Source organism: Loxodonta africana, chromosome 27, assembly GCF_030014295.1.
Source record: "Loxodonta africana isolate mLoxAfr1 chromosome 27, mLoxAfr1.hap2, whole genome shotgun sequence".
NCBI classification, from domain to species: Eukaryota; Metazoa; Chordata; class Mammalia; order Proboscidea; family Elephantidae; genus Loxodonta; species Loxodonta africana.
The window spans coordinates 20,751,455-20,766,741 of NC_087368.1; the positions used below are offsets into that span (position 1 = coordinate 20,751,455).

Below are 15,287 nucleotides of genomic sequence, written 5' to 3' on the forward strand. Positions count from 1 at the left end.
AGTCAGTTGTTGAGGATTAAGAAAGCATTTCCCAAGATTAAAAGAAAAAAATATTTTGAAAGATGATTGGGATCCCACGAGCAGCTCATAGAGGCATAATTGCATAGCCATAGTGCAATAGGCCCTATTTTATGTGTATAATGTGTTTCTAAAGGGGAAAAAACCATTTCGATTTACACTTTAAATGCAAGAGACACATCTTGTCACTTTGTAGCCCGGTTTCTCTTGATCAAAATTTTCCTTCAAATCTGGAATCCTGGAAAGAAAAACCCAGTCTTATAGAAAAAAGAGACGTCTTTTGAAGTTATTTTGGAGGCTTAGGGGGTTGTATGGGGAGCAGTGGAATGCCAAGGGTGTGGCAGTGACTGTAGTTCTGCCCTGGGTGTATTTAAAGAAAGAGTAGGAAATAACACAATGGACAAAAAAATGTGTCTGCTTTCCACTAATATCATAACCTGGCAACTTTAAATAATGTTAGCAATAAATGACTGGCCCCTAAATAATATTCTGGTGGTCTATGATCTAAACGAAGGAGCCGTAGTGGTGCAATGGTTAAACAACCGCAAACTGAAAGGTTGGCGGTTCTAACCCACTCAGCCACTCCATGCAAGAAAGACCTGATGATCTGCTCCTGTAAGGATTATAGCCTAGGAAACCCTATGGGGCAGTTCTACTCTATCACTTGGGGTCTAGATGAGTCGGAAATTGATTGACGGCACCTAACAACAACCACAACAGGTTCTAAATAACTGATATGGCCATCGCAGAGTTTTTGTATTTGTTAAATTGGAACAGTTTTATTACTTAACCTGTAATAAACATCATAAGCTACATGGAAGTTTATTTATGTAATTCTCCATTATGGAGCCCTAGTTGCGCAGTGGTTAAGAGCTCGGCTGCTAACCAAAACGTTGGCGGTTTGAATCCACCAGCCACTCCTTGGAAGCTCTACGGGGCAGTTCTACCCTGCCCTACAGGGTCACTATGAGTCAGAATCGATTCCACGGCAACAGATTTGGTTCGGTTTTTTGGAAGGGCATAGTTAGTACTTCAATCCCTGTGGTACTACTTATTTTTGAATGTACACAGTACATTATAAATAAACAATGATAGCATAGTGATTGTAAAGATGAAGAAACAATTCAACTCTGTCATTCTCTGTGATCACTTAAAGTTTTCATGTTTAAGATAAAACAGTGAAACAGAGTGTGAACTGTAATTGTAAAATTTTTGTTTGAGAAATGCGACTTTTAAGTTGTATATGAAATATTTTACTGAATTTGGAAAAAAAAACTTTCTATCTCTAAATTTGATTAGCCTTTCAAATGAAATGTTTTTAAACCAAAGAATGAATCAAGAAAATAACTTTTATTACCGGCTATTACATGATTATTACTAAAAGTAATTTTGGCTGTCAAGTAGACTTGGTACACACCTGGTGGAGAGTTTAGAAATGAAGGTGTGTGTGTTGTATAGTGGTTCTCAAACTTGGGTATGTATCTGATTCTCCTGGGGAACTAATAAAGAACACAAGGACCTAGATTTATTTGCATAGGATAGGGCCTGGGCTTTTGTATTTTTACGACATTTACCATGTCCTCCAGGTGATCCTAACACCCACCAAAGTCTGAGAACCACTGGATAGAAGCTATAAGCATAGGCTTTGGAGTGAAGCCTCTTCTTGGTTTCCTCCCACCTTACTGGCTTTTGGCTACTTTACAGGTACCTCCCCTACATGACCTCTAAATGTTGGCATGCCAACATTGGTTTCCTGAGACCTGTATCCAGATCCGATCCCTAGCAGGCCTCATTTAGTTCTATGGCAAGTAGATGAAGATGGCTCCTAAAATTTATCTCCAGCCTTGATATTTAGCAGAATTCCAGATTCGTCTATCAATCTCTACCTTGGATTCCTCATAGACAACTCGGATTGTAGATCTCAATACACAACCCTTCATGCTGTATCACCTATCAGAGAAATCTAGTGTTCCCAAGTCTCCCGCACTTAATTGGCACCAAATTCTATCCAAAAGAAAAACAAAAAACTGGGAGTTATTTTTTATCTTTCTCATTCTTTTACTCCTAGGCCTGATCATAACATTTGCAAGTTCCAAGACAAGAATACAAATAGAGGCCCACATAACATATGTCAAATAGTAGAAAGTACTAAATCATATTATAAAACTACTAAATAAACGTTATATTCTTCTACCTTGACAAATATACCTTGATAATGACTAGGAGGGCAAGCTGACATTTGTTGTTGTTGGACTCCTAGGAGTTCTGTATGTGAAGCTGGTATGTTCTATTCTTCTCATCCTGGCTCTATTTAGCACCTCAAGGGGCCTAGTAAGCATACAGGTGAGTATCCCACCCACACATCCACAGAAGCCCTGTGGCCCGTGCCTTCAGGACCAGACATGTGCACACGGCGGCTACAGCCCACACTTTGGAGGACTGACTCAGAAAACAGGTCTGTACAAACCCTGGAAACTGGTTTGCGGTCTCTGGTGAGGGAATTATGGTGTCCTGGAACTCCCAGCTGCTGTTGAGTTGATTCTGACTCATGGTGACCCCATGTGTGTCAGAGTAGAACTTTGCTCCACAGGGTTTTCAGTTGCTGATTTTCAGAAGTAAATCACCAGGCCTTCTTTAACATGGCACCTTTAAGTAGACTCAAACCTCCAACCTTTCAATTAGCAGCCAAGTGTGTAACCGTTCGTACCACCCAGAGACTCTGTGGCCTAGAACACAGGTCAGCAAACTACGGCCTGTGGGCCAAATTCTGCCCCTGCCTACTTCTATAAATAAAGTTTTATTTGAACACAACTGTGCTTATTCATTTACGTATTTTCTATGGCTGCTCTCTTGCTACAACAACTGAGTTAAGCAGACATGGTAGAGACAATACAACCTGCAAAGCCTAAAATATTTCCTGTATCTGGCTCTTCACAGGAAATGTTTTTTGACCCTAGCCTAGAAGGGAGGGTGTTGGCTCCAAGAATGCCCATCCTCTGGTTCTGTGGATTCTTTAACCGTGGAGAGGAGTACAGTCAGTAGAGGGCTAGGGCAGGGACCCTGTGGAGCAGACCCACTGCAAGGGTGCTTTTACACAAGTTTATGCGTGGTACAGTTTATGTGTGGTACAGATGGTACCCTTATGTCCAATCTATCAGCAAGTCCTACCAACCTTACCTCCAAACATCCCAAATCTTTTCATTTTCACGTTCATCATCCTGATCCAAGCCATGATATTCACATCCCTACTTGCATCTTTGCTCCTTCCACTCCGTTTTCCATCTTGTTTTCCTCCCTTGTTCACATTTGTCCAATGAATGCCCATCAACTTAACAACAGAACCCAAATTCCGCCTTACAAATTCCTCTACCATCTGACCCATATCTACTAGCGTAGCCTTATTTTAAATACTCATCCTCTGTCCACTTATCTTTAGCCTCACAGCCCTTGTGTGATGTCATTCCCACTTTGAGGCCTTTACATTATCCTTTACAGCCACCTGGATGATTTTCACATGGTTGTTTACTTCTTGTCATTCGTCAACTTAAACTCCACAGCACACATCAGTCTCTTGTCATTTATTTGTTTGCACATTTATTTGTCTAACCCTTCCTGCAATACTAGAATGCAAACTCTCCTGTCTTATTCAACACTGGTTACCAAGGGTTTGGTACATATATGTTTGGTGAATGAAGAAAGCTCATTTTTCTTATCTGTAAAAGGCATATGATAATACCTGCGCATAATAGGATAATTGTGACCTTTAAATGAGACAATGTGGATAAAACTTTTAATGGAAAGCTGCTGTGTAATAACATTTCCAAGAGTAGTTGGAAGTATAGCTTTTGCATATATAGGTATATCAGCGTTGCTTAACGTCCACAACACATTCTGTGAAACAGGACTTATGTGATTTGGGTGTTATGTGAACACTGCGTTATATACAGAAGAGATGGGCAGGACATCACTGGCCGCCATGCTGGAACCTGCGAAAACTTGGGCTCCACTGCCACCATTCCTGCATGGTCACTGCCAGGTCTTCAAGAGCCATGCCTGGCCCTCGCCCATATGCCCTCTGAGGGGCACTCGTCCAGCCAGCCACCTTCTAGCCCACCTGTCCCAGCTCCCTTCCCTTCCTTCCTCCCTGCCTGCCTCCCCTTTCTTTCCCTTCCCTACCTAATGGGCTTAAAACCCTTCTAGGTCCACCAGCCCCTCCTCCACCTTCCCTAGCCACCTTTCCTGCTCTTCCTCCTGCCACCCACAGCCACAACCCAGACCACTCAGCAGCTGCCACCTTAGGAGGAGCCTTGGCCTCGGCCAGGTGTCATAAGTAGGGCACCCAGGCCGAGTGGGGCAGCCGCCTTGGTGGGGCATCTATTTGGTGACTCCAGCACTGACTGCATGGTCACTGCCTGAGGCAAGCACCATGGGATAGGCAGCCTGGAATGGGTGCCAGGACCCGCTCTCCCAGCTGCCCCAGGGCCAGGTCAGGGCAGACAAGGTCCCAGAGAGTTGGTGAGAGACAGATCAGATCGTTATACTTAGCAAAGTACATCCACTACCTCCCTTTTGCTGATTGGAATTTCTTAACTCTACTGTAACCTTATGGAACTACAGATGTATATGGATGTTGGGACATTGGCTGAATGGATGTTAAGCGGTGCATACCTGTATATATATACATTTTTTTTCTGGAGCACTTTCTGTGTGTCTAACATCCTAGCCCAATCAGTTCTCTGTCCATTATCCCTTCAACCACTTCAGTACTTGCTACCCGACATTTAACTTCCATACCCACCTGTCTTTTCCAAATGTTTTGTCTGGCTGTTGGGGCCACTCTGCTATCCAAATAGCAGACCCGGGAAAGGAATTAATGTTCCCGCAAGAGTGGTTCTCAACCGACAACTAACGTGAGTTGATGAGAGTTGGTGTTTAAATACTTTGGCTTACTGCCTCTTGGGTAGAATAATACCGAGGTGTGTTTCTCATTGGCTTCCATAATTTACTCAGTAGGATTAAGTTCCAGTTGCCCATGTTGGAACTGGCTAAATGATGTATCCTCCAGTGGCTGCCTTCCACTCAATATTTTGCTTTCTCACTTTCCTAACCTGTTTCCTTTATTTCCCCCCCAAACTATTTGTACTCAAATCCTTTTATCAGAGACTGCTTCTGAGGCAACCTAAACTAAAACATACCACAGTGCTCCTGTGACACATTTGCCAACTACTACTCCTATTTCTGACGGGAGAGTGAGCGTACATAGAGCCTCTCTCCTTTACACTCGCCCCTGTTTAAGTCAGAAAGACCTTGGCGCTCTCATTTAATTTTTCACATGCCTTCTCTGAGCTTCAGTCAAATGAGAACATTATCTTTAGCTTGTCAGGAAGAGTAAATAAAATATTACATCTGTTTTACAAAATATCATTGGTCAGTGGCTGCATATACTGAGCACTTTCTTAGGCTTAATCGTTTAGGTCATATAGACTTTGCCCAGGCAATGTTATTTGCCATAAAAGCCATAATAGAGGGGTTTTAACAGAGCTATGCAGCCAAACTTTCCCACTATATTATGGGTACGACTTTAGAAAACGTCATGTAGAAGTTGCATAGAAGTACATAAAAAGCTAGAAATCATACAAATGCAAAACATATTTTAGAATTATATTTACCTTATCTCCTAATGTTTAATAAACACATACACACACACACATATATAACATGCTCTGTAAGCCCCAGAAATGCTCCCTTGCCCTCATGTAAATGGCATTCTGCTGTCATTCATATTTTTCAATAGTTAATAAATTCCATGTAATAATTGCCAGTTTTCTGCCACCCTTTGTCCCCTGCTGCAAAAGATCTAATCTATTCAGAGTAAGATAATTGCAGAGCTGTTGAGACAGAAAAGAAATCGCTATATCTCACCACTGTTGTGTGCCTCCAGCTGTGAGGCTGAGTTGACAGCAACCTTGCATAGAGAACAGTAAAGAAGCCGTTTTGCCTTTTCTTCCTCAGTCTCTGCGGAAGGACATGAGCTATTGCCAGTGGCTGTCGTGGGGCTTTTTTCCACTTTGGAGGTGATCTCTGTTGTCGTAACACTGCTTTTGCGAACCTCCACAGTTGTTGTTGATATTGCTGGTGGCCCTGTGGTACTATCTGCATTCAAAATAGCACAAGAAAGAGGGAAACAAACAAACAAAAAAAAAGTGGTTTTATCTTTTCCGATTTGGAAATGTATCACTAATATTACATCCTTCTCATAATGATAAGACCAGTTGTAATTGCTGTTTTGGTTGTCTACTATACATCCATCATTTTCTGTGGAAATTTATATAGATGATCACATTTACTTTCATATATTGACATAAACGTTCAGGCAATTCTAGAAAATATACACAAATGCACTCTTAAAATATTCTAGATGGAAAAGGGCCCCATAAACCAGAGACTACATCAGCTGAGACTAGAAGAACCCAGTGGTGCCCGGCTACCACTGATGACTTCCCTGACAGGGAACACAACAGAGAATCCCTAATGGAGCAGGATAACAGTGGGACGCAGACCTCAAATTCTTGTAAAAAGACCAGACTTAATGGTCTGACTGAGATTAGAGGGACCCCGGAGGTCCTGGTCCCCGGACTTTCTGTTAGCCCAAGACTGGAACCATTCCCAAAAGTCAACTCTTCCGACAAGGATTGGACTGGACTATAAGACAGAAAATGATACTCATGAGAAGTGAGTTTCTTGGCTCAAGTAGACACATGAGATTATCTGGGCAGCCCTTCTCTGGAGGTGAGATGGAAAGGCATGGGGGACAGGAGCTGGCTGAATGGACATGGGGAATACAGGGTCAAGAGGGGGAGTGTGCTGTCTAATTAGGGGGAGAGCAACTAGGAATCCCTAGCAAGGTGTGTATTAGTTTTTGTATGAGAGACTGACTTGATTTGTAAACTTTCACGTAAAGTACACACACACACACACAAATTCTAGATGGTAAATACACATACCCACAAATTTCTCTTTTGACCATATGACCTTAGTAAAACAATATTTATAAAGTATTGTACTCTCTCCATATACATATATTTCTATACTGGTAGCATTTTAAAAAATAAAATAGAAGATAAATATGCTTAAGATATTTTTATTTACTACTTGTCTTTCTATTTTCTTTCTTAAATTTCTTAAATTAAAAAAAAACTTTCTAATTCATTTGGATATATTTGTACAAAATAAAATGTAACCCTGATATCATATTGCTTTGTCCAGGTCAGTTCAGAAAAACATTGTCCCTATTTAGACAGTTGCAGATTCTACAGTAGGTACGAAAATCATCAATACCCAAATAAGTGGAATTCTAGTCCAGCATATTTACTAAATGCATGCTTTATACCAGGCTATGTGTGGGGAGTTTGCAACATGCGTACTAAGACAACGATGGTCACTATTCACCAGGAATTCACAGACTCGTCTCACCACGTTAATGACACGTCATTTCAAGAGTTTGATGGCCATGAAAGCACTGATGCACTGTAACCCTATAGCCCTGCTGGCTCCAAAGTACGATTCTAAATCTGGAGAGGTCAGCCTCCAATGTGAAACTACCCAGTCCTAACTTCCCATGAGTACACGCAGCTCTCCTCCCAAATGATCGTAACTATGGCATGATATTAACAATGCTTGCCATTCACAATAATAAATTACAAATGAGATCTATGCTTATGTCCTAGTTATTCTTATACTACTTGTTCTATTTTCTGGCGAGTTCTTGACTTCCTATTCAAAATATTCCCAGGCTGCCTTTCCCAGCTACAGCTGCTCTTGGAACGGTTTCTTAATCCGTATGCTGCTATGGTTACTCCTTGGTGTCACACTGAAAAGTTCAGGATAAATGGATGGGGCAGTGGGTATCAAGGGCAGTGGTCTGCCTGCAATGCAGCGTTGTCTGCATAAATGCTTACTTCCGTTAGCTCATATCATCAAGAGTTCATCACAGCTAGGGGATGCTTTTTAACATGGATATCCCCTTTTACCAGGGATAGAATTCAAAATATGGGTGAGGTTATTTATTGCTTCTTTCATAAATATGGCATTGGAAGTTCTAGTCAATAAGAAGAGAAATGGGCTCTTGTTGCAGGCTGTTGTATAAGATAATTCGTCTGGATCTTGTTTCCTTTGCCTGACACTTCATACACTTTTAATTATTCATTTAGCTGCTAAGATCACCAAGTATCCTTCAGTGTCATGTAGAATATCCACCATGTTAATATGTGTATATATATCTACAATTGAATCTACATCTATACACACATGCACACACACAGCTAATGAAAGACTTTAATGACTAGAGAAAGAAATGAAAAACTCTGTCAAAAAACATCTCTTCCCTTGGACACTGGAAAGTCCACTTCCTGATTGTTAATTGACCACTAAAAAAAACACACACATGCACACACACAGCTAATGAAAGACTTTAATGACTAGAGAAAGAAATGAAAAACTCTGTCAAAAAACATTTCTTCCCTTGGACACTGGAAAGTCCACTTCCTGATTGTTAATTGACCACTAAGGTACTAATATTAAAATGTCAGGTAACAGACAGAAAACCTCTCTGAGAACCCAGACATGGCTTAAAACAAAGTCACAATTTTAAGATGCTCCAGTAGCTGTTCGTTGCCCCCAATAAGCCAGGGCAGAAATGACTGGCTGTATATATGTGACTGTGCATAAATAACACATGGACAGTTAATTTACTAAGCGCTTTATATTCATTATTGCATTTAACCATCACACAAACCTGTGCAAAGGAGGAAACTCAGGGAGTTAAGGAAATTCCCTAAGGTCACAAAGGTAGAATTTTGTGAGCTAGAGTAAAACATTTCATGGAATAAGGAAACCAGGGATTTTGGAGACAAAAAAAAAAAAATGTTGTGAATAATACTCTCATCTCTGACTATGATTCTCCATAATAAGGTCACTAGCCCAGGCCAGTTAGCAGTGGTGGGCTAAAACCACTAAATTGCTCCTAGGATCAGCTCTACAGGGAGTGACAATTATAAATACAGATATTATATCTAAACCTATTGTGGCTATACAGGGAAGCCAGAGTATGATACTGTGGGTATTTATCTCAGTGAATTCTTTGGTGGTAAGGATACCCGATTCTAACAACTTTCCCTCTGGATCGACAATGTTTATTTTATGGCTTAATCTGAAAAGGGTACATAGCACAGATCATAGTAATTCTAAGCTAACTTTTTTATTTATAGTGAAATTTGTTAACAAAAGAATAGAATAAATAAAACCATGGATCATCCAGTCCCTGTTCTAGCTACTTTACGTCTCTCCTGATCTCAGAGGATAATGTACACTATACCAAAGACACCGCTAGATTAGAAACACCAGATTGTCTATACCTGAGGGCTTAGTACAGTATTAACATTTCTTAAGGCAAGCCCCTCGCATGAGACAGGCTCAGGGGAATTAATATCAAGATGCTTAACTCCAGTGTTTCTACTTTGTAGCACACTTCTAACCACATAGCTGAACATAGATCTGTTATTTTCTCAAGCTTGTGTTAATGTGAAAGAAATATGAACAGTCCTATTTTTCATTTGAAATTTAATATACAGATCTAGACTCCATAAAGGTCAGATTACTATTAATTTATAACATGACATCAATTTTTACTTCTTTCTTTTTTATCATTGATAAAGGGAGTCTTTTTTTAACCAAAAAAGTACGGTGTATTTTAAGATTATGCTGTATGCAAAGAGAATTAACTGTTTTATACATTGCAGACAGAATAACATACATATCAAAGAGATTTTCCTTAATATACCTTAAATTATCAATTATGTGCAATCCTTACCCCTTAAAATAGAATCTCAAATCAGTGATCATGTTGATAATATGAACCCTTGACGTGATGTGATGAAAATGGCACTTTACCTCCCTGGTCTTCCTCCCCAAAACCCATCACCCATGCCTAACCATGAGAAAAACATCAGACAAACCTACATTTAAGGACATTCTATATAATATCTGACCTGAACTACTCAAAACTATGATGGTCACTCAAACAAGGAAAGTCTGAGAAACCATCCAGTCTAGAGAAGCCTAAAGAGAATGGGGCATGACTTCTAAGTGTAATATGGTATCCCGGATGGGAAACTGGGACAGAAAATGGACATTAGGTAAAAACTAAGGAAATCTGAAAAAAGTATGGACTTTAATTAATGTATTAACATTGGTTCACTAATGGTGACAAATGTGCCATGATAATGTGAACTGTTAACAATGCAGAAAGCTGGTTCTGGGATATATGGGAACGCTCTGTGATATTCTTGCAACTTTTCTGAACACCTAAACCTCTTCTAAAATTAAATTTTATTAAATGTGAAAAGAAACAGAATTATAACCAGTCAGCAAATAATGGCATCATTCCAGTACTTTGTAGAGTCACAGTCACAAGGTATCTTAGTGGTTTTAGAGTATAAGCTTTCTTGGTTTTTAGATGAAGACCCTTCAGTAAATTTCTGAAGGTCATATATAGTACTCTAGAGTAGAAACTAGGCTTTAAGCTGAATCTCCTGTTTCCAAATCCAGTGCTTGTCATACCATACTGCAATGGCTCATGTATTGAACTTCATTCCACTAACATCTATTAAGCAGTTATTTTGTGCTAGGTTCTTTGTTAAACCACTGGAGATAATAAGACCAGTAAACATAGATCAGACATTTAGGAGCAAAATAGTTGACTAGACTTTTCATAATGGCAGGAAATAATAATAACAAACAACTTAATAATACTACATCTGTTTTGTTCATAGCCATATCTTTGTACTTACACTTGACATAAGTAGGCACTTGATAGATATTATTGAATAAAAATATTGAATAAATGAACACACAACAATAATAGCTAATGATGGTTGATGCATTCTTAAGCACTGGAATGTATTAACTCCTTCAATCCTCATGAAAACCCTAGGAGGTGCATATCATTTTTATCCCCATCTTATAGAGGAAACTGAAGCACAGAGAGATTTGGGAGCTTGCCCAATGCCAGAGCTGGTCACAGGTGAAGTATTGATTTGAACTCAGGCAATCTGGCTCAGGAGCTATGCTGGTCATTATTTTTTATTCCTAAAAGTTAATTTTTTCTTAAAATAATTCACTCCTTGCCCTTCGGCTAATTTGAATTAGTCATGATTTATTACACGTGCATGAGGATAACATCTGAAACATTTGACTTTAAAAGAAACTAAACATGGCCAGGGCTCCAGTCAATCACAAATGTCAAATCATTCATTTCCATTAAAGTATTGAGTTGCTCGAATTCATTTACGAAGAGGGAAGAAAAGAAACACCTAAAGCTCTCAATCTCTTGTGCAAATCTGTAAGAATAAACTACAGTCTTTCCTCGTTGCATTGTTTTTCAAAAGATGAGAAACTAGGATAATTACTCATTTTTCTTTATATTTCCCAAAGGCTGATTCAGATTGCTTTGGACTATTCAACCAATGACCTCTAGGAGCAATATACGTGACAAGGAGTCGAAAATAATGGGTGAGGTTCCATGGGGAAAGAAAGGCTCGAGATGGTTTAGGCTTGCATTTCAGCGCGTTGATCTGCCAGGGCCCTGCAGCAAATATTCAGTATTGCAGCTGTCACTATTTGGCTTTGGCATCAAAACAGATTGCTAATACTTTGTACAATGGGCCTTCAGTTGAGAATTGAAAGAAAAGATGTCAGTATTCAGTGGCCTATTTGAGTCTCTAATCTTTGTATAAAAACACTGTAAATACTTTTTTAAAAATCCATAAAGCATAAGAAAGGGGTTCCAGGAAATACCAACGACTTGAATTCTGGATAATAAAAAGGAGCAACCTCCTAAGTGAGAGGATCTTGGTAGGAACTTTATTCCACCCATGACAGATATGGAGAAGCCCTGGTGGTGCAGTGGTTAAGCGCTTGGCTGCTAACTGGAAGATCAGCAGTTTGAACCCCCCAGCCGGCTCTGAAGGACAAAGACATGACACTCTGCTTCCATAAAGATTAAACCCCATTGCCATCGAGTCGATTCCAACTCATAGGGACCTGTCATGGACTGAACTATGTTCCCCCAAAAATGTGTGTATTAATTTGGCTGGGCCATGATTCCTGGTCTTGTGTGATTTTCCTGTATGTTGTAAATCCTGCCTCTAAGATGTTAATGAGGGAGGATGGGCGGCAGTTGTGTTAGTGAGGCAGGACTCAATCCATAAGATTGGATTGTGTCTTGAGGCAAATCTCTAGAGATAGAAAGAAGAGAGCAGAGTGACAGAGAGACCTCATACTACCAAGTAAGCAGTGCTAGGAGCAAAGCGTGTCTTTTGGACTCAGGGTCCCTGTGCAGAGAAGCTCCTAGTCTGGGGAGGGGGGAGATTGATGAGAAGGCCAGCAGAGAGAGAAAACCTTCCCCTGGAGCTGACACCCTGAATTTGGACTTTTAGCCTACCCTACTGTGAGAAAATAAATTTCTCTTTGTTAAAGCCATCTACTTGTGGTATTTCTGTTATGGCAGCACTAGATAACTAAGACATGACCCTACAGGACAGAGTAGAACCGCCCCACAGCGTTTCCAAGGAGTGCCTGCTGGATTCAAACTGTCAGCCTTTTGGTTAGTAGCCACAGCACTTAACCACTACACCACCAGGGTTTCCTCCATAAAGATTACAGCCTTGGAAGTCCCGTGGGGCAGTTCTACTCTGCTCTATAGTGATGCTATGAGTTGGAATCGGCTCGACTGCAGTGGGTTTAGTTACAGACCTCATAACCCAAGTAGAAAAAACATTCTGAGTTAGTTATTAAAGGTAACACTGATTAATTTTATGACCCCAAGGTGCTCATCATGTTTTCATATAGACTGAAGACTCAGAATTACAGCTGATTTATTGCCTTCTTTCTTGTTTAAGTCTCACCCTGGCTTGCTAGTAAGCAAACAGAACAGCTGTTTCCTCTTAAATATGCTGATGTGCTGAAGTAGAAAAAGGTGCTTCGTGACACACACAAAAATCACGTCTTTAGAGATTATTACTGGTGGTTTATTTTTTTATTGTTTTTAGTTCACTTAAACAATGCTCCTGCACACGGAACCACATTCTGTGATCTGGGAAGGAAGGAAAGGCCCCGGTGTTAGGTTCTGCACTTTTGAGGGCTCCACGTATCACAAACCACCCAAATACAAAGTCTCTTTATTTTTGTAATTTTTGGTCTTGGAAAAGTTTCTTAGTGTATTTGGTACAATTGAACAAATGGGACTAATGGAAGAGGTAAGTGCGATCTAAGTTGCATGCCCCAAGACCAGGGGTTAGAGCTGACACAGTTCACAAATGTTTGTGTCTGGAAACCAGAGAAAGAATGGCAGCTTTTGTTCAAATTTGGCTATGCCAAGTCACCAAAATGGGTATCTAGGCAGGCAAAGTCCCCAAAAAGCGTTTGCTCCCTCCTCTCTGCTAGGGAGCCTTGGTGGCTCAGCGGTTAAGAGCTTGGCTACTAACCGAAAGACTGGCAATTTGAATCCACCAGCTGCTCCTTGGAAACCCTATGGGGCAGTTCTACTCTGTCCTATAGGGTTGCTATGAGTTAGAATTGACCTGATGGCAAAGAGTTTGGTTTTTTTTGTTGGTTTTCTCTGCTAGGGCAATATGATTAATATGAGGTATTTAGAAATACCTGGAAAACCTAAGTTCACCAAGTGAGGTTGGGTGGTAAGGGACCCACCCACCTGGGGTACCCGAATAGGGTGGGTCTAGTCACCATCCAGGAGTTCTAGCCTCAGGTGAAGCTTCTGCTCTGTTCCAGCAGACTGTGTTGCTGCTAGGGTGGGCTCAGGGCTGGCCCAGGTGAAGGGATTCTTTATCTTCCAGGTCACAAGGACAGTCCCTGGGGATCCGGGTGTAAGGCTGCTGGGTGAAGCTTAAATATCACTTGCAGATATTTAGATGTACGGCATATGAGTGTCCATTTATACTCCTGCCCTTGCCATGAAAACTTATGGGGTTGGGGGGCCTGATTGTGCTAGTCATTTGGGGGAAATAAATGAGACAGGATTTGTATACTAAAGACTGATTAGGGTTTTAAATAGATAACAGCTGAGGGAACAATGGATTTTTCTCTCTTTGAGGAGGCGGAGCCAGAGGAGGCATTACTAGAAAATGTTAGAAAAAAGAGTTGTACTTCAAGCTCAGATTTTATTACATCTCCAGTGGTTGATGACTTGGAAGTGAAACACATAAAGTAGTCCCCTGTACTTTACATCAATATGGGGCAGTGGTGGTCAGCGATAGAATTCTTACCTCCCATTTTTTTTTTTTATGTAGAAGACTGAGGTTTGATATCACCTCAGTGGAAGCTTGCGTGTTGCTATGAAGCTGAATAGGTTTCAGGAGAGCTGCTGAAGACAAGCCAATGAAAATCCTATGAATCACAATGGTCCGATCTGCAATCCATCTGGGGATGGAGCAGGACCAGGCAGCATTTTGTTCCATGTTGCATGGGGTCGCCATGAGTTGGGGGCCAACTTGATGGCAGCCAACAACAAACAACAAAAAACATATTTTAAATCAAGTGGCAAGTTCTTCCCTATACTGTCCTGCATGAAACGTGATGTTCGAGGGGATCAGATGAGTAATTCTTTCTGCCTTTACACCATTTGAACTAGATTTCCCATGTCTTGCATGTTTTAGAAATTACAGAAAGGCAAGAGATTTTAAAAACTTATAAAAAAAAAAAAAATCCAACTGCAACTTATGAGATGCTTTCCAAGGCTGTCCAGTCTATGATCAGGTTGTCTCAATGACACTGAGTTGATTCATACACAAAGATAATGTTATAAAGTTTATCTGTTGAACACACATCATAACAGGTACTTCACATACATATTAGAAGAACAGGAATTATTCTGATGAAGAAGTATTTGAGACAGGGCCTATTCAAAACAGAGAGAGTGAGAACAGTATTTCAACTTTTGGATTTCCCTCTTGAGGCCGGGGATCATTTAGTTTTCACAGAGATTGGCCATTTACTAGGAGATCATGTGATCTGACAGGGCAATGTTGGACAACTTTCATTTCATATAATAATTTCTCCAAAATTTTGGCTATTCCTATCACTGGTTCAAATTTTGGGGTAAAACAACTACAGAATCTGATGGTCAAGCTACAGCATGGTTGTAGACAACACGAGAAAGGAGAGGTGATCAGGGCCACGTCAAAGAAGGCTTATTT

At 40.5% G+C, this 15,287-nt stretch overlaps 1 protein-coding gene across 1 annotated transcript in view; it reads right to left on the reverse strand.

The window, feature by feature from the left end:
• The window catches only part of ZNF385D (zinc finger protein 385D), a gene marked incomplete at its 5' end in the record, with an annotated part of 268,425 nt that overhangs the window by 16,738 nt on the left and 236,400 nt on the right, over positions 1-15,287 (reverse strand). The window contains one exon of the mRNA XM_010595557.2: positions 5,941-6,171. Within this exon, the coding sequence (XP_010593859.2) occupies positions 5,941-6,171 (231 nt within the window). The remainder of the gene's footprint in view (positions 1-5,940; positions 6,172-15,287) is intronic.